Source organism: Trichoderma atroviride, chromosome 3 (genome assembly GCF_020647795.1).
Source record: "Trichoderma atroviride chromosome 3, complete sequence".
Taxonomy (NCBI): Eukaryota; Fungi; Ascomycota; class Sordariomycetes; order Hypocreales; family Hypocreaceae; genus Trichoderma; species Trichoderma atroviride.
In genome coordinates, this window is record NC_089402.1 from 2932009 (window position 1) to 2952887 (window position 20879).

Here is a 20879-nt window from a genome sequence, read left to right on the forward strand (position 1 = left end):
TATACCGGGTACGGATGTGAATAATTGCCGCTCAATCTTCTCATACCAGATCCCGACTCGGGTCCATCCCGCCCACATCCGATTCCCAAGCCCCGGCCTCCGACAGTGGGGCCGCGCCCTTAACCGACGCCCTCTTGTCTGACATCACTTGCATCTCCCCTCATTTAAAGCTTGCTGCGAAGTCTTGTGATGGAATCCTCATTATACCGCATCTATCCGGCCAGGTCCGTGTCTTCTGTGTCTTACCTAGAAGCCCAACTATCCTGATCCTGGGTGGTGAATTGAATTGAGGCGCCAACTAGCTCAGTTTATGCAGACGGTTCATGCATTTGACGGAAAGAGGACGATTTCGATAGGTAGTACAATCCAATAAGCCACTCAGCCATGCCATTCCTCAAGCTAGAAGACCGAGACCGGCAGCTTTACTATACCTTGACTTCGCCAACAGCGACAACATCTTCCAAGATAACAACTATTGTTCTTATCCATGGCCTGGGATCTTCCAGTTCTTATTATGCACCTGTCATCCCCAAGCTCGTAGATGCAGGATATTCTTGTTTGGCTCTTGATTCTCATGGTCCGTCTTTATGCCCCCAGTTCATGTTCTTGCTTTTCCCTTGTACATTCTGGCTGACATAATTTAAAATTCAAGGCTCTGCCTTGACCAAATTGACTGGCCAGGGCGGCGACCTGGAAACAATAATTCAGGATATAGGCGCCGCCGTATCAGCACTCAAAATATCTCCTAGCCATACGATTATAGTAGGACACTCCATGGGCGGTATTGTCGCTCCTGAAGCGACACTTCGATACCAATTCGCCGGCACTGTTCTCTTAGGCCCCGTGTATCCTAATGAGGGTCTTGGAAAGGCTATGGAAGACAGGATTCAAAAGGTCCAACAGAGTAAGCATAGACAAACGCGCAAGCCAACATTGAAAAGTCAAATGAAATACTGACTGCTCTAAGACGGCATGGACGGCCTAGCGGATATCATACCCAAGGCTGCAACAGCATCTACCGCCACCGCACTTCAACGAGCATTCATTCGCACTCTTCTCCTTGCTCAAAGTCCTGAAGGCTACATTGCAAATTGTAGGGCAATTATAAATGCTTCGGTGCCAGCTTATGACAAGATCAAGTCTCCACTCTTGCTGGTCGCTGGTGCTGAGGATATGGTTTGTCCGATAGAGCTCTCGCAGAAAATCCACGATAGGTATGTGCTACTATTTTTACGTTTCTCATAATCACCGTGTTGCGAACCCATCGCTTACTCATTATATATTAAAGCTGGGGATCGACGGATAAACATTTGCAAGTTCTGGATAAAACCGGCCACTGGTACTGCATTGAGTCGCCTAATCAAGTTGGGGACGCTATTGTTCAATTTTCAAACGGCATCAAATCCGTGTAAATCATGCATAATACTAAACCTTGGCAGCAAGCACGTCAAAGAGATTATGAATATTAAATCAATTCCTGCGTTAACTTGGCGAAACCTTCCTCTCGATAGGCCAAGGACATTTAGAGCTTTGACCGACGATTGTGTAATGCTCTCAACTCTCTTCTCAGGATCTTGCCTGTTGGATTCCTGGGTATAACATCGGTAAAGGCAACACCGCCTCGCAAGCGCTTGTGATTAGCGACCTTGCCCGCAACATAGTCGACCAGCTCGGTTTCTGATACATTCCCTTTTTCCCCAGGCACAAGGACCACATATGCCATCGGTACCTCTTCCTCCCCTCGCTGCGTTGCAATCACGCCAGCATCAAAGACGGATGGGTGCGCAATAAGAACACCTTCTAGCTCGGCTGGCGCAACTTGCATCCCTTTGTATTTGATAAGCTCCTGTAATGTCAAAAGTCAGATTTGCGTCATTTCAACCATATTCCACCATATTCCACCATGTTCCACCATGTTACATTTCAGTGAGTTACTCGCCTTCTTCCTGTCTACTATGTAGAGCAAATCTCCTTCTACTCTTAGGATATCCCCAGTTCGTAGATATCCATCCGCGGTGAAAGATGAATCGGTAGCTTCAGGATTGTTGTGGTAACCTTTGGTGATCATTGGGCCTTTCAATAGCGCCTCGCCTGGCTGCCCAATCTCAACATCATTGTCGTTTTCATCTACTAGTCTTGGAAGTAGGTTAGCAACAGCTTTCTATAAAATCTTCCATCAATGTTACCTGCCTCATGTCGACGTTGGGCATCAATGGACTCAGACTTCCCACTGTATCATGACGATCCGGGGGAGTATACGTTACAACACCAGTCGATTCGCTCATTCCCCATACTTGAGTAACCTCGCCCTTTAACTTGTTGGTAGCTGATTGTTGTAGATCGTAGCTCATGGGAGCAGCACCAGCAACGCCGTATTCAACGCTCTTGAACTGATCCGTCACCGCTGGGTTCTTTGCAATAGCCATGTATACAGGCGGTACAGTAAAGAAGTAGGTCACTTTGAGTTCTGCAGTATGCCGAATGAAATCGTCAATGTTGAACCTTGGCATCCAGTAAACGATTCCTCCATCATAAAAACATTTTATGAAGTAACTGAGTATGCCGGCAATGTGCGCTGCAGGCAAGTGACCGAGAGTGGATCTGTGAAAATTATGGCCTACTCTTTTCCAACCTTCCAGGTCCAAAAGAGCGGGGAAATAACACACAGAAACCAGATTTTGATGAGATATGAGAACACCTATACGGATCAGGATATGGTCAGCTATTGCACCGGTATTTCATGTGATACTCTTGTCTACCTTTGGGCAATCCAGTGGTCCCTGATGAGTACAGAATACACGCTTTGCTGTACTCTAGCTCTTTTTGATCAGTAATACGCCTCCAATCTAGAGAACCCTCAAAATCACATTCCACTGTCCCATCTGCGCTCTTCAGCTGAATCTCTGGATACGAACTGAGCACCAGAACATTTCTGGCAGGGATTCCGGCATCGTGGGTGCTGCTCAAAACAACATCTTTTAGATCTTCGCTGCATATAACAAGGCTAGCAGGTCCATCATGAATCTGCCTTGTCAGATCTGACGCCGTAGAAGATGGTGATGCGGCTGAGTAGATGCCTTCAGCAGCAAGGACAGCGTAAAAGATGCAGCCAAGTGCAGACTGTCCAGTGGATATCGTAACAACTATGTCTTTGTCAGGGCCGTCTTTACCGATTCCGTATTGGTGGCGAAGAAAGTAAGCAATCTGACGAGTTAGATCGCGAGCTTTGGCTTTGGTGATGACTTGAGTAGGATATTTGGCTTCAGCGAAGATTGGAGTGTCTTCTTTTGCTTGGCACCCTTTGTAGTCTGGAAAAAGTCATGTTAGTTATACAAGCCACGGGTAAAAATCTTAGCGCTGAGAGAAGACAGAGATGCCATCACGTGGAGAAGCACAATGTAGACATACCAAACAAAAATGTGAGAAGATCCACATTTGGATACTCCAATCGCCTTGGATGCGAGTATATCATGGTAAATTAGCGAGTTAGCCGAGCAAAACTGTAGGTTTCTTCAAGTCAAGAGCTAGCTGGTAGCAGCATGAATAGAGACAACCAATGTCCTCCCACTGCACACAGCTCTCATCTTTATAAATTCTGCAACTCTCCATCCTTGACCCCAGCGCATTTCTTCCAGGCTACCATTATATATCCCGAGGTCTATGCAACGTACGTGCGGAATTTGTTGGTCGAACTCATGAGCACCCTAGCCCGTCTCTTTGATGATTCCCTGAGTCGAGCGAAGCTACTCCAAATAAGTATCCCGTGTGTGCAGGGCAGCAGGGACTCAGCCCCCAAAGAATACCACCCCTACAGACTCCAGCCCGCAAATACAAAACTACTCCGTATGGGGTAATTATATTTGAATCGCACCAATGCTATTGTATTGACAATTAGCACTAGCATCTGAGTAATGGAACTGTTAATTCGACCATCCTAGATGGCTGTCCTATTGGTTTACACAAAGCCAATGAATGAGCAGGGCGGCTTCACACAGCTTTACTCAAGTACAAGTAACAAGCAAAGGTAGAAACCATCCATGGAGCCCGGATATCATTAATAAGCGGAACTTGATCAATTCACATCGCGACAAAGGTATCCAGTGCCCTATTTCGATGGATGACGTTGCCTGATCCAGCTGACTGCAGATGCCATGACACCATGCGCGTCTCAGTTTAGGCAAATATCACACATGACGACCATTCTGAGTGTGCAGGTGTTATCCTAGGCTCTGTATATATGTATCTATCTATCATTGCTTCTGCGCGATATGAAGCTATCAACTACTATCTCGAACACAGCGGAACTTTGAACCTCGAGGCGCATATCGATCGGGAAAACTCTCGAACTAGGATCCGACTAGCTCTAGCCTATATAAAGCAAATTACCGCACGTCTCCATCAGAACCTGCTACAACGGCTTCAAGCCGTTAATCTTCCGTAGTATAGTGGTCAGTATGCAAGCTTGTCACGCTTGAGACCCGGGTTCAATTCCCGGCGGGAGAGCGCCACCCTTTCAAAGGGTATTCTTTTTTGCCTTTTGCACGATTTCACTTCCATCCATGTATAACAAGACGTCTCTGTCTCATTTTTTTTTTTACGGAAACAAAACTTGGTCTATTCGCCATCATACACACAATCTATATCATCTATCTGGTATCAAACGCTCAAAAAGCAACTCGCTAACATGCTTCAGAACGCAGTCCCGCTTCTTAAGCCAGCATCATGCCATCTCTCCCTCAAAGCATTCTCCCAGTCCCTAAAATCCTTCACCATACCGTCGCCCCAGAGAATCTCCCCCGTATGCAGGAACTGGTTCAATGGCTGTATCGTAAACCAATCGTGATCGCTGCGGCAAACAATATCCGTCCTGCGGTCGCAAGTCTTGTTCCCAGGCTGCCGGATCGTTCCCTTCAAGCACCTTTCACAGTAGGCGTCTACGCAGAACCGACACAGGTACATGTTTTCAGTCGTGGAGATGTTGTTCAGACACTGCGCACACCACTTGTCAACAGACTGGATGTCGGGAAGCTTCGGCTCCATCCGCGTGAGCGTCGGAGAGGCCAGAGGAGTCGCCATTGCAACCGCGCGATTGACCTTTCTCATGGATCGAGCCAGCGCCTGCGCGTCCTCAGTGTCGTTGGCTGCGATGAATGCTTGCAACAGGTTTTCAACGGCATACTGGTCATTCCGTGGCTCATCATCTAGTAAAAGGTCGAGGCTGTTAATGATCAGATTCCCCAGGAGCTGCCTTGCTTTCGGCTCGTCCTTTAGAAGGCGATAAAACAGTGCCAAGTAAACGGATGCTATGTTGACGTCTGAGCCGTACTTGTCCGCAGGCACATCGAAATTCTGGTTCTTGCTCTGCTTCTCTTGGATCTGCTCCAGCTTCCGTATCCACTCCATGGCTTCGGACGACTCGAGGTCAGTTTGGAGAATCTTTTGTTTATAGAGAGCAGAGAGCTTTTGGAACGATGTCGCATGTCCATGGCGTGTCGGAACATTGCCTCTTGGCCTGTACTCGATCAAGGAAATCCGCTCAAAAATCTCGATTGAGCCATCCAGGTCACGGTTATATGCCAGAGTGGTTCCATATGCCAGACGCAAGTAGAGCATACCCATTTGATTGCTACCGCGAGCAGTCTCGATGGCTTTGTCAAAGTGATTCAGTATGAGCTCTACTTTACCCGTCTTACAGGCTGCCTTGGGGATCCAATCCATGACAAGCGGCTTATCGCAGTTCTGAAGAAGAAGGTCTGTCAAGTAGTCTGGCTCTTTACCTTTGCCATCAGCTTTACTTGCCATCTCTTGAAGCAGACTCATCATCTCAGAATGTAGATTTGCGTTTGCCAGCACTCCCAAATATTCGACTTCGGCTTCAAAACGCTCAAAGAGCTTGAGATGTGCGTTAGGTGCGCTATCAATTGCCTTGCGGAAATACTGGAGCGCAGCCTCCATTTTCCCCGTCAGATACGAGCATCGTGCAATGAGAAGATAGTCTTTGTAGAGACGCCAATTGCAGCTGGTCAAAGCAAACCCCTGCAGACCTCCATCACGAATACTCTTCTCTTCAATCTCAGCACACTGGAGGGCCTGGGTCAAAGCCTCGCTGTAATGCCCATATTTGGATAAGCAGTAGGCAATGCGGCCTGCAGTCCCGACATTATTGGGATCCAGTTCCAGCGCCTTGTTGTATTGCGTCAAGGCGTCGCTGTAGCGCTCTAGCATCAGATACGTGCTCCCTAGGCGTCGATGCGAGTGAGCCGTTGGAGGATAGTTTGCCCAGTCAATGGCTCTTCGCACTCTGTCTTGGATTGGCATCTCGGACCAACGAATCTGCGCCTGAGACCAGGGATGTCCGTCACTCATGAAAGCCACGTTCTGGACAATGTTGAAGCAGAATAGAGTTGGAACGTAGCTGATGAAGTCTTTGGACAGCCACTGTTTCGCATAGAATCTACCAATTGCCTGGCAAATCCCGAGATCCTCTTTCGCCTGGTTTGTGACAAAATCTTTTGCTTCCGCTGTAAGGCCCATGAGAATTTCAGGGTCATTGAGCCATTTATGAAGAGCTTGCATATTAGAGTCGGTGAGCACCTCTAATCCTTCGTCATTTTTCTCATACATGATACTCCAGTCATATATGACACTCTCCATCGTCAACATGTTGAATATGCGCATGCCCAATTCTTTCTTGTCTTCCAATGGAACAGTCGCCGGGTCAAGCGCCGCCAAATGTTCTTGCCAGTACCAAGCAGCATATTGCTTTATAGCTTCTTTCCCGTGATCCAATTCCATCTTATCGAACCACGCTTTATCATTGAAGATGCGCAGACAAGTCTTCAAAATATTGATGCGTGCCGTCTTGAGATCATAGCCAATCGCAACGCCTCCCTTTGTAGCATGGGTAATGTTTGCGTTGCTCTCACGAAAGAACTGCCGTACTGATGCATGACAGAAAACCACATACGTCGTCGAGGGGTTCGATCGGAACTCAATCTCGTTGGACGTGTCAAGGATTCCAGGGCTCCGCGCTGGGCTGAAATGTCGCGGACTAGGCAATTCAGTTGTAGGCGGACTGGTGCCCAGGATACCTGAATCTCGGCCCATAGGACTCATTCCGCGTCTGGGACTACTTGTACTAGAGCCGCTGAGGGCACGAAGACGCGGACTTGGACTCGGACTGTGGCTTCCTTCTGGGTGCGCCTCTCGCTGCGTTCTGACAAAGTCCTTGACCAGGTCATCTGTGGTTAAGCCGTCTTCCCGTTCAAGCGCGAAAAAGCACGCATATTGGCCTCGGAGTGATTCCTCAAGCCGCAAAGGAGGGTCCCCAAATCTCATGATGAGCGCAGCCTCCAGTTGTTCGAGCGTGAGCGATTCTTCGGCACAAGAAACCCATCGCAGCATCTCGGTGAGGTCACGAGCATCCTCCTCTGAGATGGTGACGGAGAGATTGGCAAGTGTTTCGTTGAGCATGCCGTTGATTTCTTTCGGAAACGACTTGAGGCTTCGAAGAATTGAACTGGGGTGCCGCTTCTGGTTGATCTCATTCAACATGAACTTGGCCAAGATGAAGAGGCCGTCGACTTGCTTCTTCATCGATTCAATGACTTCCTGCTTGAAATCTTCTGGAGACCGGCTGAGGATTCTTGAGCGTCGCACGCCGTCGGTAATGAAGGCGCTCACATCGTCTGCAATGCACTCTGGTGTCACATAAATGGTTGTAAACACCTGACCGGCTGAGTTTGGGTCCAATGCAGCAGACACCGTTTCAGCCAAATAACTCCTTCCAGTAAAAGCAAACTGCAGCTTGAGCCGTGGTTCTGATTCTGCATCATCTCCAGGTGCAAGAAGAGACAAGAGTTGTTCCACATCGCTCTGCTCTGCTTCATCTATGCCGTCGAAGAATATGTACAAAGTTGTGTCGCGGTTGTCTTCCTGTAATGGCTGCACAAACAGCCTCCTAAATGCACTGGGGATGGTCTTGATTTCGTCACTGCTGCGAAGCTGTCTTGAAAGTTTCTCAGCATAGATGGCATCGTTTTCGCTAAGCTGATAGGCGACGTCTCGTAGTGCCTGCAGTACAGATCGCGTCTCCGGGTCGTTGGCGGAAAAGAAGAAGTAGCCCAAATGCGGAAGGTTTTCAAGGCCCCAAGTGATGATTCGCGATGTTAAGAAAGACTTTCCAGTACCTAGTAAGACATTAATAAGATCAAACACATCTCATGGTATAGTCGGGATATAAAAGCCTTCTTACCAGGATTGCCACATATCCACAGATACTGAGATTCCCCTTGAAGCCAAGTCTTCATACCCTCATCTTCCAGTAGCCAGTCTCCAGTTCCTTGGACTCTGTGCTTGGAGAATGCCGCGTAGGAGTCTTCTGCATATGGAGTAGGCTCTAGAATTTCCCGCAGCTTTTCTCGATAGACAAGGCCGCTGTTTCGCTGCTGCCCCAGCCGCAAGTCCAGGATATTCTGGCTCATCTGAGCAATCATATCCTCTACTCTGTCTGATTTGATGTTGAGCTCTGCAACACCCCCATGCGTCTCTGCAATAGCCTGCCGCTCCTCTCCCAGCGTCAAGTCGTTCAGCTTCTGAAGCGCCGCCTGGACAGGACTCTCAATGCCTATGAGCTTCTTGAAGTACGCCTTCAGCCTGCCATTGTGTGCGGCTTTGGTAGCAATGACAAGCACTTGAAATAATGTTGCCAGAATGGTGACGAGTTTCTCGTACAGCGCAGGACTCAGCGTGTGGTTCAAGTACACGTCCAACCTCGACGTGAAATCCTATTGCACGTTAATTTGGGGATCAAGGGCATAGGCGGGACTAATAAAATCTGCCTACTTTTAGTTTGTCAAATAGGTCCAATATTGAATCGTACATGGCAGAAACATCGTGCGCAGCATTGATAAGGTACATGACTGCGGCAAAGATGCCCTGCGTCGGCGGGAAAACCTCCGAAGCTCCCTCGGCCACGATGTCTCCTATCAGCTCCACCGGCCGCAGAGCAGCCCCAACAGCGTCGAAGATCTTCTGGCGTCTTTCTCGAAAGTGGCTGAACTGGTCATTTTGAATCGTCAACTGAAGTGTTAGGTCGGAAACAGACTTCATCGGCGGCGTGAGAAATTCCTTGAGCGTCGGGTCCTTGTCAGATGAATCGTTGTAGAGCTTCGTAGCATCCGCAAGAATGGTCGCAAACTGTGCCTCCACCCCCTTTGGATTCTTCATAGTCTTCTTCTCTGGATCCGCCATTTTTGTCATGATGCTTCTTCTGCCAGTGATTTTCGTATGAGGAGAATAGCCAGGCGTTTAAATACTCAGTCATCATCTGCTACACCAGCGTTTTAGTTACTGCGGCTCAAGTGGCGGGGAAGAGTCGCGCCAATGACAAGGGTTCTACAGCCTCAAGTGACTCTTCGCCTCATTCTTAGCGCCCTACAAACTGCTACCAAGGCTGCTAAGCCGCATGCTGATCTGTTGGTTTATTGCTGTTTCAGTAAAAATAGTTGCCTAGACAGGGCCATCTTGGTGTTGGGCGCTGTCGATATCATCATCTGCCATGAGGATAGAATAATTATTAGGCAGTATCCGTTACTCCAAACTTTACTCTGTGTTACAATATGGACGGTCAAATGAGCATCGTCAAGGATAGTCATGTCGCAGTACTTGGAACCATCGACGGTTATTTTGAGTCGGACCAGGTTCCGCTTGTTGGTTCAGGGACACCGAAAGCCATGTTCCTGAGCCACTGCTGTTGGCCCCTGATTTAGCTATCGGGGTAGTATTCGTCACTTATCCCCTGGACATGTTATTGATATAAGTGACAAAAGATGATGGCATCGCAGTATTAGCAATTAAAGCCAATGGCGGCTTTGACAAAACTGGTGCCGAGCATGACTCGCTTAACTCAGCACAAGAAGTGGACTATCAATTCTGTGCTGTTCTTCTGAAGCGACTAAAAGCTGGAGGCGGGCACGGCGCGGCCCGTTGGTTAACTTGCTGTGCTCATTGTAAAGACTGTACCTATTTATGTTAGTGTATAATAGTACTGGTTGGTTCTGAAAGATGGACCAACGAATACGTGGGTAGGGATTTATATCAGTTAAAAATATACGTATCCTTGCGACAGAACTTTTGACGGCAGCACAACCTCATTCTCCTCTATTTACATAACCCAGTTCTTCCAACCTCTTCTTTATTTGGATTTATCCTTGGCGATTTCTATTATTATGCTATATTCAAGCACATGTTGCGTCGAGCGGTGTAAAGCTTGTAAATACCCCTCTTCATAAACAGAAGCTGCCAGCTTCCCGTCTCCAAGACATGTACGGTATAGAATGCCATTCTCCGTGAACACACTTGCTTGTAATAATCCAACTACACACTATGTACTACTAGTACTGTCATTGCAAACTTCTTGCCTACCGGGCAGATCAGGGGCCTATGCTCGGAGGATCGCTGCCATCGGGCTGCATCTTTCTTACATGCAACGCACGTATTACTCCGGATGCTGACGGACCAAATTATGCCTGAATGCTACGCTCCCCCACCATGATTCCTAGCATTGCCACCCTGACATTTTGATGCCTGAGTACGGAGTACGTATGTACATGTACGTAGCGTACATGCGCACAGCTTCGCACCCTGCCAAGCAAATCGGAAAATCTGACGCAGTGATACCCGCCGCTTGAGACATTTGAGAGACGTGGCTTACGAAAATGCACTCGAGCGAGAGCTTCAGACTGGCTGGAAAAATGTGGACTGAAACACCATTCGCTACGTACAGGTATTTCCCCATGCTCCTCTCTCTCCCACCGCCATTTCGAATTACTACTGCTTCTTGAGGAGCCGGATAAAAAAGATGATTCATCGTGGGTGTTAGGAGGTCCAAATCTGAGAATGCAGTTGAGACGCCTCGAAACAAGTAAAGTGTCCCTAATCCCGCGTCAGACAGGATCGCTTTGTGGGGTCCCCGAGATGCCGCCGGTCTCGGTGACTCGGATTAATCTGCCTCATGGTGGAGAGAAGAGGAAGCCTTTCGTGCTCCGGATTATACGGGCCAGACGCCGAAGTTAAAAGAGAGAGAGAGAGAGAGATAAAAAAGTTTTGCGGGAAAGCAAGATTCACACCGGGGGTGGTCCCCCGTAGTCTTACCCGCAGATTGATAAAGAGCCCTGCACAAACTATATATATCTTCAAAGCGTAGACGTTTTTGTTTTAAACCTCGTTCTTTGTGTCTTATCTACATATGATTTTTTTTTTTAGTCTCTTGCTTTTGTTTGCCCCTCCACACGTGCACGCCAATCGATCTCGCTCGTAGACGTGTGATACTTTACTACTACTGCCTCCTTCTGGCCACTTGATTGTCGATACTGCAGAGTTCCTGGTATCCTGCGCAATCTTGCTCTTCTCTGCTTTTGATTTGTAATGCCGCCCAAAAACTCAATCTTCTTTCTTTGGCTGCTGAGTCTTCGATTGTGGCTGCCGAGCACAGTATAAAGCGGAATTTAGTCGCTGATCAGCCATTAGGATACATGCACTTATAACAAAGGCGTGGGAAACATAATCCCCGCAGCTCGCATTCCAGTTCGAAAAAAAAAATCATAAGGAGAGAAATCGACGAAAAGACTCATACCTACCTGCAATTACAGTCAATTCACAGCTTTCCAACATGTTAAAAACCGAGCCGCCCAAAAAATTCGCCATTGCGCTGTTCCATGGCTTTCAAGCACTCGATGTATTCGGCCCCATCGATGCGCTCAACTTACTCTCGTTTTCCAAGCCATTGGAACTGTGTATACTCGCTGAAACGTTGGATCCCGTATCAACCGTCCCCGAGCGACTTCCAGCCGACAGCCCAATCCCAAATCTACCGGCCGTTGGTGTAATCGGGGAGAGCGTCGTGCCATCACATACGTACAAGAACGCCCCAGAAGACATCGAGGTCCTTCTTGTGCCAGGAGGCCGCGGGACTCGAAATCTGCCACGCACACAGCACGTTGCCGACTTCATCAAGGAGCGATTCCCGAAACTACGTTACCTGCTCACCATTTGCACGGGAGCCAGCATTGCAGCGAGATCCGGGGTCCTCGACGGCAAAAATGCTACAACGAACAAGATGGCTTTTGATTGGGTAAGAAAACCAAAAAGCGACGGAGTTACAAAGTCCTCACCGTAACATGCCTAGCTAACGTCTCTGCCCAACCACAGGTGATAACTCAAGGCCCAAATGTCAAGTGGGCTCGCCGTGCACGCTGGGTCTGCGAGGGCAACGTCTGGACTTCGTCGGGATTAACGGCAGGCATCGACATGATGTATGCCTTTATTGCGGATCAATATGGAGAAGAAAAGGCAGACTGGATAGCCGCAGCGTCGGAGTTTACTAGGAATAAGGACCCTACGGACGACCCTTTCAACAAGGATTGAGTACGGGTGTAGAGAAAACTGACATGGCTGAAGAAATGCTCGCGTTTGTTCTTTTTTGGCTCTAATATTAATGATCAATTATGAAGAAACAAGTCTGCAATCCGTGCTGTGAGACCCAAACCCCGGCGAGTTGACGTTGGTATAAGTGCCACATCATGGGTCAAGTGTCTCAGTCATCCGCCAAAGAGGGTCCCATACATCAAACATTTAACAAATCAGCGTCTCATTGCGTATACCTGCAGCCCACCGGCTTTTTATTCTCCAACTCGCGTGCCGTAAACCTCAAGCAGCCCTTGTTGCCGCCGGGCTGGCCCAGTCCCACATCCAGCCAGAGGCTCCACGAGTCGTCGATGCTGTGCGGGCAAGCAACGAAGCCCGTGCCCTTGAAATTCAGATTTTTGTTTTTATCCGTGGCCCAGCCCTTGAGCTCGGCATATCGTGGGAGGGCTTGCTCCCCTGTAACGTAGCGTACGACGCCCTGCCCTGTTTGACGTACACGAGAGTCAGCGTATCGTAACTCGAGTAGATTGAGATACAAGAAAAAGAAGAAGAAGAAATCAAAACGCACCCATGCCAGATCGATCTACAAAGACCTTTTGCTTCTCCCCCTTGCAAGAGTACAAGACTAGCTCCTCGCCCTCAATGTACAAGGTCGCGTGGCCGCTGGATTTGCCCTCGCACGTGGCATTCGAATGAGGCAGGTTGAGAAACAGACCGCCCTTTGCGGCACTGACTTGAGCAAAGTGGATAGGGCTGGCAGACCGAAGAGCCATGACGTCGAATGTCGCAGGGGCTTTTTGCGGTGCAGCGATGGCCGAGGAGACGAGAAGGGAGAGCGTCGATATGGTTTGTAGCAACATCATGGCGGCGGGTGAGATTTGAGCAGCTGAGAGCCGCACTATTCAATGCACGAGTAACAACTAGAGAAGATGAGTGAGAGTGGTAGTATTGGTCATGCTCTGTGCCCTGTCCTACTTATAACATTTTTTTCTTTACCGCTTCCAAGAATCACCGCCTCTCATTCCAAGCGAGACATCGGGGCCGCCCGTTTTCGATAATGTCATACAATTGGAGCTAAGCCACCGCGCCATCTCGTAAAACATTCAGCTGGGAATCACAAAAGAATCTAGAATCTAGATCGACGGGCTAGGCCCGGCACTAGTCTTTCGGATGCGCCAGCTCTATTTTCAGCTGACAAGTCTCCCTTGACCGAGACCTTGGTTCAGCGGTCTCTGGCGGTCAGATTGCGAGCCCTGCTTAATACTATTTGGAGAATATTGGATGATATGTGTAGAGTGAATGTCGTTCTAAGCTCCAGCTCGTTTTGCTTCGTATACATGGTAGGTATGTATAGCCGGGCCAATGCTTACATGTATTCACATCAGGTTCATAACAATGCATTGCACATGTATACGCTCATAAAAGCCAGAGACGTTCAATTCTTGCGTAGATGAGGAAACAGCCGTTGAATATAATCTATATGGTATCTCTTGCATAACAAAACTCGCTTGCTAATGTGATCCTCCACTGTTACTCTCACTCGGTTTCAAGAGGTTAAAAAAAAACAAGACTGCTCAAAAACACTCTAAAAATGCATCATTCTTATATCATACGTCGTTTGGTCGCTCGTCCTCCGCATCTTCTTGGACCTGTTGGTCTGATAGTTTTGGATTTCGGAGAGCCAAGGCAAAGCCAATCATGGGCAGACAAATACACATGGCCGTGATGCAAAGCAAGCGCTGAATGCTCTGATAACTGTGAATAATGGCACTTCGGATTTCAGTTCCGACGGGGTATTGCGAAACAATGGAAAATGGATTCTCGTAAATAGCTCGTGCCAGAGTGGCGTTGGGCTGGAAAGCCAAGCTCGCCTCCAGCGTGGGGTATAGAGTCTGGGTCCAGATGGCCCCAGAGATGCAAGTGCCAAATGCACTGCCAACGTTGTAAAAGGAGAGGTAGAGCCCCGTCAGGATGGCAACGTGGTCTCGCGATGCCGAGGCTTGGATCGAGGCTTGGGTGGGATACGCAAACAAGCCGCTGGAGAGGCCCAGAAGGATTTGGCCGCCGATGAGTCCCGATTTGGAGTTGAGACTCGCACCTCCGGGAAATTTAATCAAAACGCCCAAGGCGATCATGAAGACTATCGTGCCTAGCACAATGATTTGCTTGAGGCGTCGGAATCTGTAAATGACAAGACCTACAGCAACGCCACTTACAACACCAAAGAAGGAAAAGAAGGAGAGGATCCGGGTCGCGTTCTCAATGGGGAAGTCGAACGCAACGATGAGGACCGTATAGAGATAGTTGCCCTGGACATACCAGGCAAAGTTCAGCAGGCTGCGCACCGCGAGAGCCGCCCAGACGCCGCGATCCTTGAGCAGATGGAACGGGACAAGCGGGTTTCTGGCACCGTTCTTCTCCCACAAGACAAAGGCGGGAACGCAGACCAGCCCAATGACCAGCGGAAGCACGACCTGCGGGTTCCTCCAGTGCGACACGGTCCCGCCGGCAATCGTGAGAGGCGTCAGGACGAGGCTGAAGGCCGTGACGAGCGTGATGAGGCCGATGCCGTCCACCTGGTCGAAGAGCTGGGCACTCCACTTGCGCAGGCTGTCGAGGCCGCTGGAGGCGTCGACCAGCTCGTCCTTGCGAGGTCCCCGCGCCGAGCGGCGATCAATCGAGTATAGTGTGATGAGCAGCGGGAGAGAGGCGACAGGGTAGACGATGCACCACATGCCGATTCCCCAGCGCCACGTGGTGACGCGCAGCACCGCCGACGTAATGCTACCGCTGATCCACGTGTTGACGATGAAGGGCAGCGCGGGGATGTAGCTGAAGAAGACGCGGGCCCGCATCGACGAGAAGTCGGCCACGAGGATCTCCAGCAGCAGCACGATGCAGGTGTAGCCGACCTGGTACAGGATGGTGCCGGCGCAGAAGGCGTAGACGGAGCTGGACGTCGACTCGACGGCCATGCCGACGGTGTAGAACAAGGTCGACGCCGCCACGACCTCGAAGCGGCCAAAGACATCGGCAATCTTGGCCGCCGTGGGCTGGACCGCAACCGCAACAACGCTCCGCAGCAGGTTGATCGTGGCCAGGTACGAGTGCAGCGAGAAGCTGGACGTTGCATACGGCATGTAGGTTGACCGGACCTGGCTCTCGAGGCCGTACGCATAGCCTATCAGAAAGATGCCCGAGAAGATCCAGAAGCGCTCAGAGCGAGACAGCTGGGCCGAGACGGCCTCCATGCGAGCCACGCCCGCAGCCCGTCTGCCAGATCGCCCCGGCGTCGTGGATTCGGCATACTCGTCGCCGACACGGCTGTTACTGTGGTTTTGCGTCGAGATGCTTGAATATTCATGGGGCTCGGGTATTGAGCGGGATTCCGAGCCGAGCAACGGGGCCTCTTCGCGTGAGGCAGCCATCGCCGAGCCTAAGCGCCACCGGCGACTGGACAGCGCAGAGAAGAGGGTTCGGGTATGGAAATAATAAAACAGAGCTGTTTTATTACACTGTTCCTTTTACCTCATCTTGGAAGAAACGATGAAAAAGAACAAAAGCTCATAAACAGAAAGGGAAGAGAGAGGGCGCATGGGGAAATTGCACCGGGGGGGCGTGAGCGCTTTATTCTTATGAGAGCTTCGTACCGTACGAGTCTCGGATCAGATAAGATCAAAACCAGCGACAGGCAGCGGCCAACGGCCCACCAAGTTCCGCTATTCAAGTCCACAAAACCCCCGTAGACGCTGCCCAGCAGCCTCCCGCCAGCTGGCATGATCACCGTCACATGGCCAGGTTGGGCAACTAAAATTAGCGGGCTATGCGAGCAAAGGATGGATGGCATGGCATGGCTGAGACGGCATGATGGCTACGGCTGAAAGAAGCGCGGCACGTCGAGCGTCGGTGACTAATGCGAATATCCCGTAGGCTTACATGATGTTTACGTGAGTTTGTTTGTCGTAGAACAAAGAGCTACATGGAGTTGGTAGGAGGCGAATCTTGCCGGCAAAGACGTCTGTTTTTACTAAGCGTGAATCAGTCTTGTCTCGGAGCAAGATGCCACAAAAAAAAGAACAAAAGTCACATTGTGTATTCTCCGTAATTTAGCAACGATTAGTCGTTCGAGTGGGTAGCAAGACCCATGCCGTCTCCAGGGATCGATATCAAAACGACGGGCTGAGCAGATCCCGATACGCTCAGGCGCTGCTGCCGCCTCCTGCAGCTCGCTGTCACACGCCGATCAAATGTTTGCAGGCAGTGCAGCTAGCACTTCTCAGCCTAGTCGAGTTGCACAGCATCCGACCGCTGATTCCGCCATGATCAACTGCTGGGGTTACGCAAAGAACGCCTCCAGCCCTTGCAGCCTCAGCTTGGATGCAACCTCGGCGATCGATGCAAGTTTTCTACTTTCCACAGCCCGAGGCCCCTGAACGAACCAAGCCGGGAACAGACCGTGCTACGCTTCAGTGGACGTCAGGCCATTACGCCCATCGGCCATGGCGCCCTTCCCGCTGCCCGTCTCCAATTTTACCCGCACTAACCGTCGCGCTACAGCCTGATGATTTGGCACCCGACATTAAATTGCGTCTTTGCCTGGAAATTGTTGAGACACGGAGGGCCAAGATGCTAGTCCTGTGTCCATGCAGTAAAATGACTCACCGTCGGGAAATATTCTTTTTTTTTTTTTTTTTTTTCAACAGCCAGAAGTTCCTAAACAGCAACGTCACTCGGCATCAAGCTGCATGCAGGTGGAAATTGAAAGCATAAAGACTAGCCCAAAACAGGAGCAAGGCAATGGGCAATAACTGCGTCGCATTGCGAGAGCCGTTAAAATCTGACCCTCGGTAGAATCCTGGCGGAATTGGTCCATGAAAGTGAAACAAGGCTCTACATGTAGAATATGCACCTCATCGGCCAGGGGAGCAGCAGGGACTTGCGACATGGCAAGTCCATTACTGTACAAGGTCCAGATCGCCTGTGTTACCAGTGGGAATTCTAAGAGTTGGCCATACATTGCTAATTGCATGTACTTGTCCGAGATATTTTAGCCAACTGATGGTTAGATACATGTAGTCCTTTACACATGCTTAGCCCACCCTCCCCAGGTTATGACTCAAAGCTAAGGCATGTACCAGAAGGTGGGTGTGTTCATGAGTTGAGCTGCTTATTGGGAACGATCCGTATCAAACCGCGCTTGTAAACGTTCCAGCAGTCACAAAAGTCCTGCAACTCTAAGGTACTTTGTTTCACAACTTGTACTGTGAAGTGATGGTACATTTGCTATTTTAGTTTAGCTCTCGCAGATATCAACTCTAGTGAATTGCATTAAGCTCTACTGCAGCCATCACCTACACAATTGATACTTGGAGAAGCATCTGCCGCCACGATTTTACAATCTGGAATAATCAGTCGTTCTTAGACCGAGCTTTAAATGTATAACAGTGTACTGATACTCTGGCAGATAAAAGCATCGCCATACTCGTCTCAGACAAACATCCATCTTGAACTTTGACCGCTGTTTCGAGCTTTAGGGTACGCACTTGCATCCACACCTGAGACATGGACAAGCCCAGTGACACATATTTCATAGACAGCTGCTGGCATTCGTAATCCATATTCCGAGAAAGCGGTCTCCCTGCCTGAAAAGAGTGAATGTCTTGAAGGGTTTGTCGTTGAAGATGTGGAGTATGTCCGTACTCATGTGCTAATTTCTCGGTGATTGGCTATTATTTCACCATGTCAAAGAATTGAGAGCCACAAGGGTCCCCCTCAATACATCAATAGTTGGTATTAAGCTGTGACCATAGAGTGTAAGCAAAAAGAGTTTTCACAAGGGGAAATATGCTAAAAGCTCTAGCAATCCAAACAAGTAGAGACAAACCCATTTGTTCATATATATATGGCACCCATCAATCTGGTGCTGGTGCTAACATGAAATCAGTAATTTTCCCGACCCAGCTCCAGCCGGGGTGCGGCCCGGGTAGGTCCATCGGCGACATCGGAACCCATCTTCCGGCTCCAGACATTCAAATCTGCCCGCTATAATTGTTTGCGCGACAGCCAAATGCCATCACCCCGCCAGGCGTCCAATCTTTTGCCAAAAGAGCAAAGGAATATTCACAATGGCAACGGTAGCCAAGGAGCCGGTAGCTTCTGAGAAGAAGCAGCGCCCCAGCGCTCTGCGATCCGTCATTGCTGGCTCGACAGCCGGCGCGATTGAAATCGGTAAGTTGCTGTTTGCTGCATTGCGCCGAGCGATGAGTCCGCACGTGCTTGGATTTGAAGATTTTCGAACTGGAGCTGACAACGTTTCGCCGACAATAGCCATTACCTACCCTGCCGAGTGTATGTCTGAGTCGATATCATACTGCAACAATAACTGGACATGATTCCACATCTACGAGCGGCGAACTAATCAGATACATGCAGTTGCAAAGACAAGGTCGCAGCTCAACAGGCGGCTAGCCGAGGGACAGAAGCTGCCATGGCCGCCGTTTGGAGCGCAGTGGTACGCGGGATGCACCACGCTCATCATTGGCAACTCTGCCAAAGCAGGAATCCGTACGCATAACGGCACAATTGGTGGAATTGGGGTTCAGGACGGAAAGCGCTAATACAAGGTCTAGGATTCGTTGCCTTTGACCAATTCAAGAGTCTGCTGGCTGATGAAAATGGCAAGCTTTCTGGCCCACGAACCGTCCTGGCCGGCTTCGGTGCTGGTGTTACAGAGTCGCTGCTTGCTGTAACTCCAACCGAGAGTATCAAGACTACTCTGTATGTCCTCTTACTCATATTTCCTTTCAAAAAACCTGCTTCATAGCACAAACGCTAATATAGGCCTCTTCTTCTAGTATCGACGACCGCAAATCTGCCAAACCTCGCATGCGCGGCTTCCTCCACGCCGTTCCCATCATCGCCCGTGAGCGTGGTATCCGCGGCTTCTTCCAAGGCTTCGTCCCTACAACAGCCCGCCAAGCCGCCAACAGCGCAACCCGTTTCGGCGCTTACAACTTCTTCAAGCAGATTGCCGAATCTTACACCGCGCCAGGAGAGAAGCTCGGCGCTGTCGGCACCTTTGCCATGGGCGGCCTTGCTGGCCTGGTCACGGTGTATGTGACGCAGCCTCTGGACACAGTCAAGACGCGCATGCAGAGCATCGAGGCCAAGAGCATGTATGGCAACACATTTAGATGCGCGGCCATGATCTTCAAGCAAGAGGGCGTCCTTACATTCTGGAGCGGAGCGCTGCCCCGGCTAGCGAGATTGGTACTGAGCGGAGGCATTGTGTTTACCTTGTATGAGAAGAGCATGGACCTGATGAACAAGATGGACCCTGAAATGAAGTACATCTAAGGAGAAGAGGATTTGCAGGAGAAGAAAGAGTCAAAAAGATAAGAAGCAGACAGGCCTGGCGTTTAGGATTTAGAATGGGGGTTTTATGCAACCTATTCATACAGCAACTAGTTGTACAAGTGTATATATATATATACGGGTGGTATACAGCAATGTATCGTAAAACGTTTTTTTCGATTTCCTTGTTCCCTTCATGTCCATTGTGGTGTGAAAAGCACTTTTTGTTTTGTTCCTCGTCCCTCCTGTTAAACACCGATGTTACCGTTTTTGTTCGTGAATCATTGCAGTCTGATCATGCCAGACAATCTCTTGCCCAGCCTCTCCAGCCATGTCCTCTTGGGCGCCTCCTCAATCTCCCTGACCAGATCCTCGAAATACGTCGGCTGGCTCTTGGGCTCCAGCATTGGACCCTTGAGTTTGTACTATAATGACATTGCTTGTTAGCGAAATTGCTGGCCCCCCCCTCACAAAGGTTGTAGTTGCGAACCCTATCTTTAAACTTATTTTGCACCAGGAACTGAAGCGCGCGGGCCTTTAGCAGCTCCTCGGACTCGGTAGAAGGGCTGTACGTCTTGAATCGCTCGTCGACAACCTTGGCTAGGACATCTTGGAACTGGTAGTCCGGCCGGAGGTCCTGCTTAGGCCATTTGGCGAAGACGTCGGAGTAGATACGGCGCTGCGGCGAAGCAAAAAGTTAGCTGGCAACTCGAGGATCCCCGTATGCTTGGTGGAATGGAGTAAAATGATTCAGTAGCACTCACCGCCAGCGATCGCGACATTGTCGAAAGATTCCCAGACTCTGCTATGCGCGTGCTGCGCAATGCAATGCCGCCACTTTGTCTCGCCTGGATACAAAATATTGAATTTCTGCTAGAAGCTAAAGTTTCCGGATACGGTGTGAATGCACGGTGCATGTGGCTTCTCATACCTCGATGAGCAGATTGTATGCACAAGTAGGGGATACTTTAGGATAGAGGCATCTCTTGCGCAAAACCAAGGTTCTGGCTACCTTCGGATGCCGCGCACGGCCCAGGTGCTAAAGTCATGCAAAACACCTGCACTCATCATTGACAGCGCTTAGAGGGGCTCTGTTGCCT

The 20879-nt window shown here is 49.7% G+C and overlaps 8 protein-coding genes and 1 non-coding gene across 9 annotated transcripts; 4 read left to right on the forward strand and 5 right to left on the reverse strand.

Annotated features, from left to right (window-relative positions):
- The first annotated feature begins 181 nt into the window (after positions 1-181).
- TrAtP1_006212 (uncharacterized protein) lies at positions 182-2155 on the forward strand. Its single transcript, XM_014082845.2, has 4 exons — positions 182-577; positions 653-904; positions 968-1214; positions 1289-2155. Exons 1-4 carry the CDS (start codon positions 385-387, stop codon positions 1410-1412), a joined length of 816 nt encoding a protein of 271 aa, XP_013938320.1. The 5' UTR covers positions 182-384; the 3' UTR covers positions 1413-2155.
- TrAtP1_006213 (uncharacterized protein) lies at positions 1523-3704 on the reverse strand (the record flags this gene model as incomplete). Its single annotated transcript, XM_066113025.1, has 5 exons — positions 3409-3704; positions 2760-3308; positions 2191-2698; positions 1940-2135; positions 1523-1846 (listed from the first exon to the last, which is right to left on the reverse strand). The coding sequence occupies exons 1-5, from the start codon at positions 3470-3472 to the stop codon at positions 1523-1525; spliced, it is 1641 nt and encodes a 546-aa protein (XP_065969111.1). The 5' UTR covers positions 3473-3704.
- A 727-nt stretch (positions 3705-4431) lies between these two features.
- On the forward strand, positions 4432-4503 carry TrAtP1_006214. Its single transcript has one exon. It is a non-coding gene; the product is annotated as a tRNA-Asp (tRNA).
- Positions 4504-4550: 47 nt separating this feature from the next.
- On the reverse strand, positions 4551-9412 carry TrAtP1_006215 (uncharacterized protein). Its single transcript, XM_014082847.2, has 3 exons — positions 8845-9412; positions 8255-8786; positions 4551-8189 (listed from the first exon to the last, which is right to left on the reverse strand). The coding sequence occupies exons 1-3, from the start codon at positions 9259-9261 to the stop codon at positions 4690-4692; spliced, it is 4449 nt and encodes a 1482-aa protein (XP_013938322.2). The 5' UTR covers positions 9262-9412; the 3' UTR covers positions 4551-4689.
- A 1990-nt stretch (positions 9413-11402) lies between these two features.
- TrAtP1_006216 (uncharacterized protein) lies at positions 11403-12517 on the forward strand. Its single transcript, XM_066113026.1, has 2 exons — positions 11403-12133; positions 12211-12517. Exons 1-2 carry the CDS (start codon positions 11672-11674, stop codon positions 12424-12426), a joined length of 678 nt encoding a protein of 225 aa, XP_065969112.1. The 5' UTR covers positions 11403-11671; the 3' UTR covers positions 12427-12517.
- TrAtP1_006217 (uncharacterized protein) lies at positions 12518-13495 on the reverse strand. Its single transcript, XM_014082849.2, has 2 exons — positions 12995-13495; positions 12518-12909 (listed from the first exon to the last, which is right to left on the reverse strand). The coding sequence occupies exons 1-2, from the start codon at positions 13287-13289 to the stop codon at positions 12650-12652; spliced, it is 555 nt and encodes a 184-aa protein (XP_013938324.2). The 5' UTR covers positions 13290-13495; the 3' UTR covers positions 12518-12649.
- A 344-nt stretch (positions 13496-13839) lies between these two features.
- On the reverse strand, positions 13840-16017 carry TrAtP1_006218 (uncharacterized protein). Its single transcript, XM_014082850.2, has one exon. The coding sequence runs from the start codon at positions 15852-15854 to the stop codon at positions 14034-14036; it is 1821 nt and encodes a 606-aa protein (XP_013938325.2). The 5' UTR covers positions 15855-16017; the 3' UTR covers positions 13840-14033.
- Positions 16018-18467: 2450 nt separating this feature from the next.
- TrAtP1_006219 (uncharacterized protein) lies at positions 18468-20646 on the forward strand. Its single transcript, XM_014082851.2, has 5 exons — positions 18468-18654; positions 18754-18774; positions 18859-18990; positions 19056-19203; positions 19281-20646. Exons 1-5 carry the CDS (start codon positions 18552-18554, stop codon positions 19780-19782), a joined length of 906 nt encoding a protein of 301 aa, XP_013938326.1. The 5' UTR covers positions 18468-18551; the 3' UTR covers positions 19783-20646.
- Positions 20061-20561, reverse strand: TrAtP1_006220 (uncharacterized protein; the record flags this gene model as incomplete). Its single annotated transcript, XM_014082852.2, has 3 exons — positions 20061-20204; positions 20270-20458; positions 20544-20561. 3 exons carry the CDS (start codon positions 20559-20561, stop codon positions 20061-20063), a joined length of 351 nt encoding a protein of 116 aa, XP_013938327.1.
- Positions 20647-20879: the final 233 nt, after the last annotated feature.

What these genes read in the sequence shown, in the direction of transcription:
- TrAtP1_006215 (XM_014082847.2), bottom strand. Translation starts at nt 9,261, where the DNA reads ATGACAAAAATGGCGGATCCAGAGAAGAAGACTATGAAGAATCCAAAG. An exon ending in ACCTATTTGACAAACTAAAA is followed by an intron (nt 8,787 to 8,844) that starts GTAGGCAGATTT and finishes AACGTGCAATAG; the next exon opens with GATTTCACGTCGAGGTTGGA. An exon ending in GTGGATATGTGGCAATCCTG is followed by an intron (nt 8,190 to 8,254) that starts GTAAGAAGGCTT and finishes ATGTCTTACTAG; the next exon opens with GTACTGGAAAGTCTTTCTTA.
- TrAtP1_006212 (XM_014082845.2), top strand. Translation starts at nt 385, where the DNA reads ATGCCATTCCTCAAGCTAGAAGACCGAGACCGGCAGCTTTACTATACC. An exon ending in GATTCAAAAGGTCCAACAGA is followed by an intron (nt 905 to 967) that starts GTAAGCATAGAC and finishes GACTGCTCTAAG; the next exon opens with ACGGCATGGACGGCCTAGCG. An exon ending in TCGCAGAAAATCCACGATAG is followed by an intron (nt 1,215 to 1,288) that starts GTATGTGCTACT and finishes TATATATTAAAG; the next exon opens with CTGGGGATCGACGGATAAAC.
- TrAtP1_006217 (XM_014082849.2), bottom strand. Translation starts at nt 13,289, where the DNA reads ATGATGTTGCTACAAACCATATCGACGCTCTCCCTTCTCGTCTCCTCG. An exon ending in TGTAGATCGATCTGGCATGG is followed by an intron (nt 12,910 to 12,994) that starts GTGCGTTTTGAT and finishes TACGTCAAACAG; the next exon opens with GGCAGGGCGTCGTACGCTAC.
- TrAtP1_006219 (XM_014082851.2), top strand. Translation starts at nt 18,552, where the DNA reads ATGGCAACGGTAGCCAAGGAGCCGGTAGCTTCTGAGAAGAAGCAGCGC. An exon ending in CATTACCTACCCTGCCGAGT is followed by an intron (nt 18,775 to 18,858) that starts GTATGTCTGAGT and finishes AGATACATGCAG; the next exon opens with TTGCAAAGACAAGGTCGCAG. An exon ending in CTCTGCCAAAGCAGGAATCC is followed by an intron (nt 18,991 to 19,055) that starts GTACGCATAACG and finishes TACAAGGTCTAG; the next exon opens with GATTCGTTGCCTTTGACCAA.
- TrAtP1_006218 (XM_014082850.2), bottom strand. Translation starts at nt 15,854, where the DNA reads ATGGCTGCCTCACGCGAAGAGGCCCCGTTGCTCGGCTCGGAATCCCGC.
- TrAtP1_006216 (XM_066113026.1), top strand. Translation starts at nt 11,672, where the DNA reads ATGTTAAAAACCGAGCCGCCCAAAAAATTCGCCATTGCGCTGTTCCAT. An exon ending in ACAAGATGGCTTTTGATTGG is followed by an intron (nt 12,134 to 12,210) that starts GTAAGAAAACCA and finishes GCCCAACCACAG; the next exon opens with GTGATAACTCAAGGCCCAAA.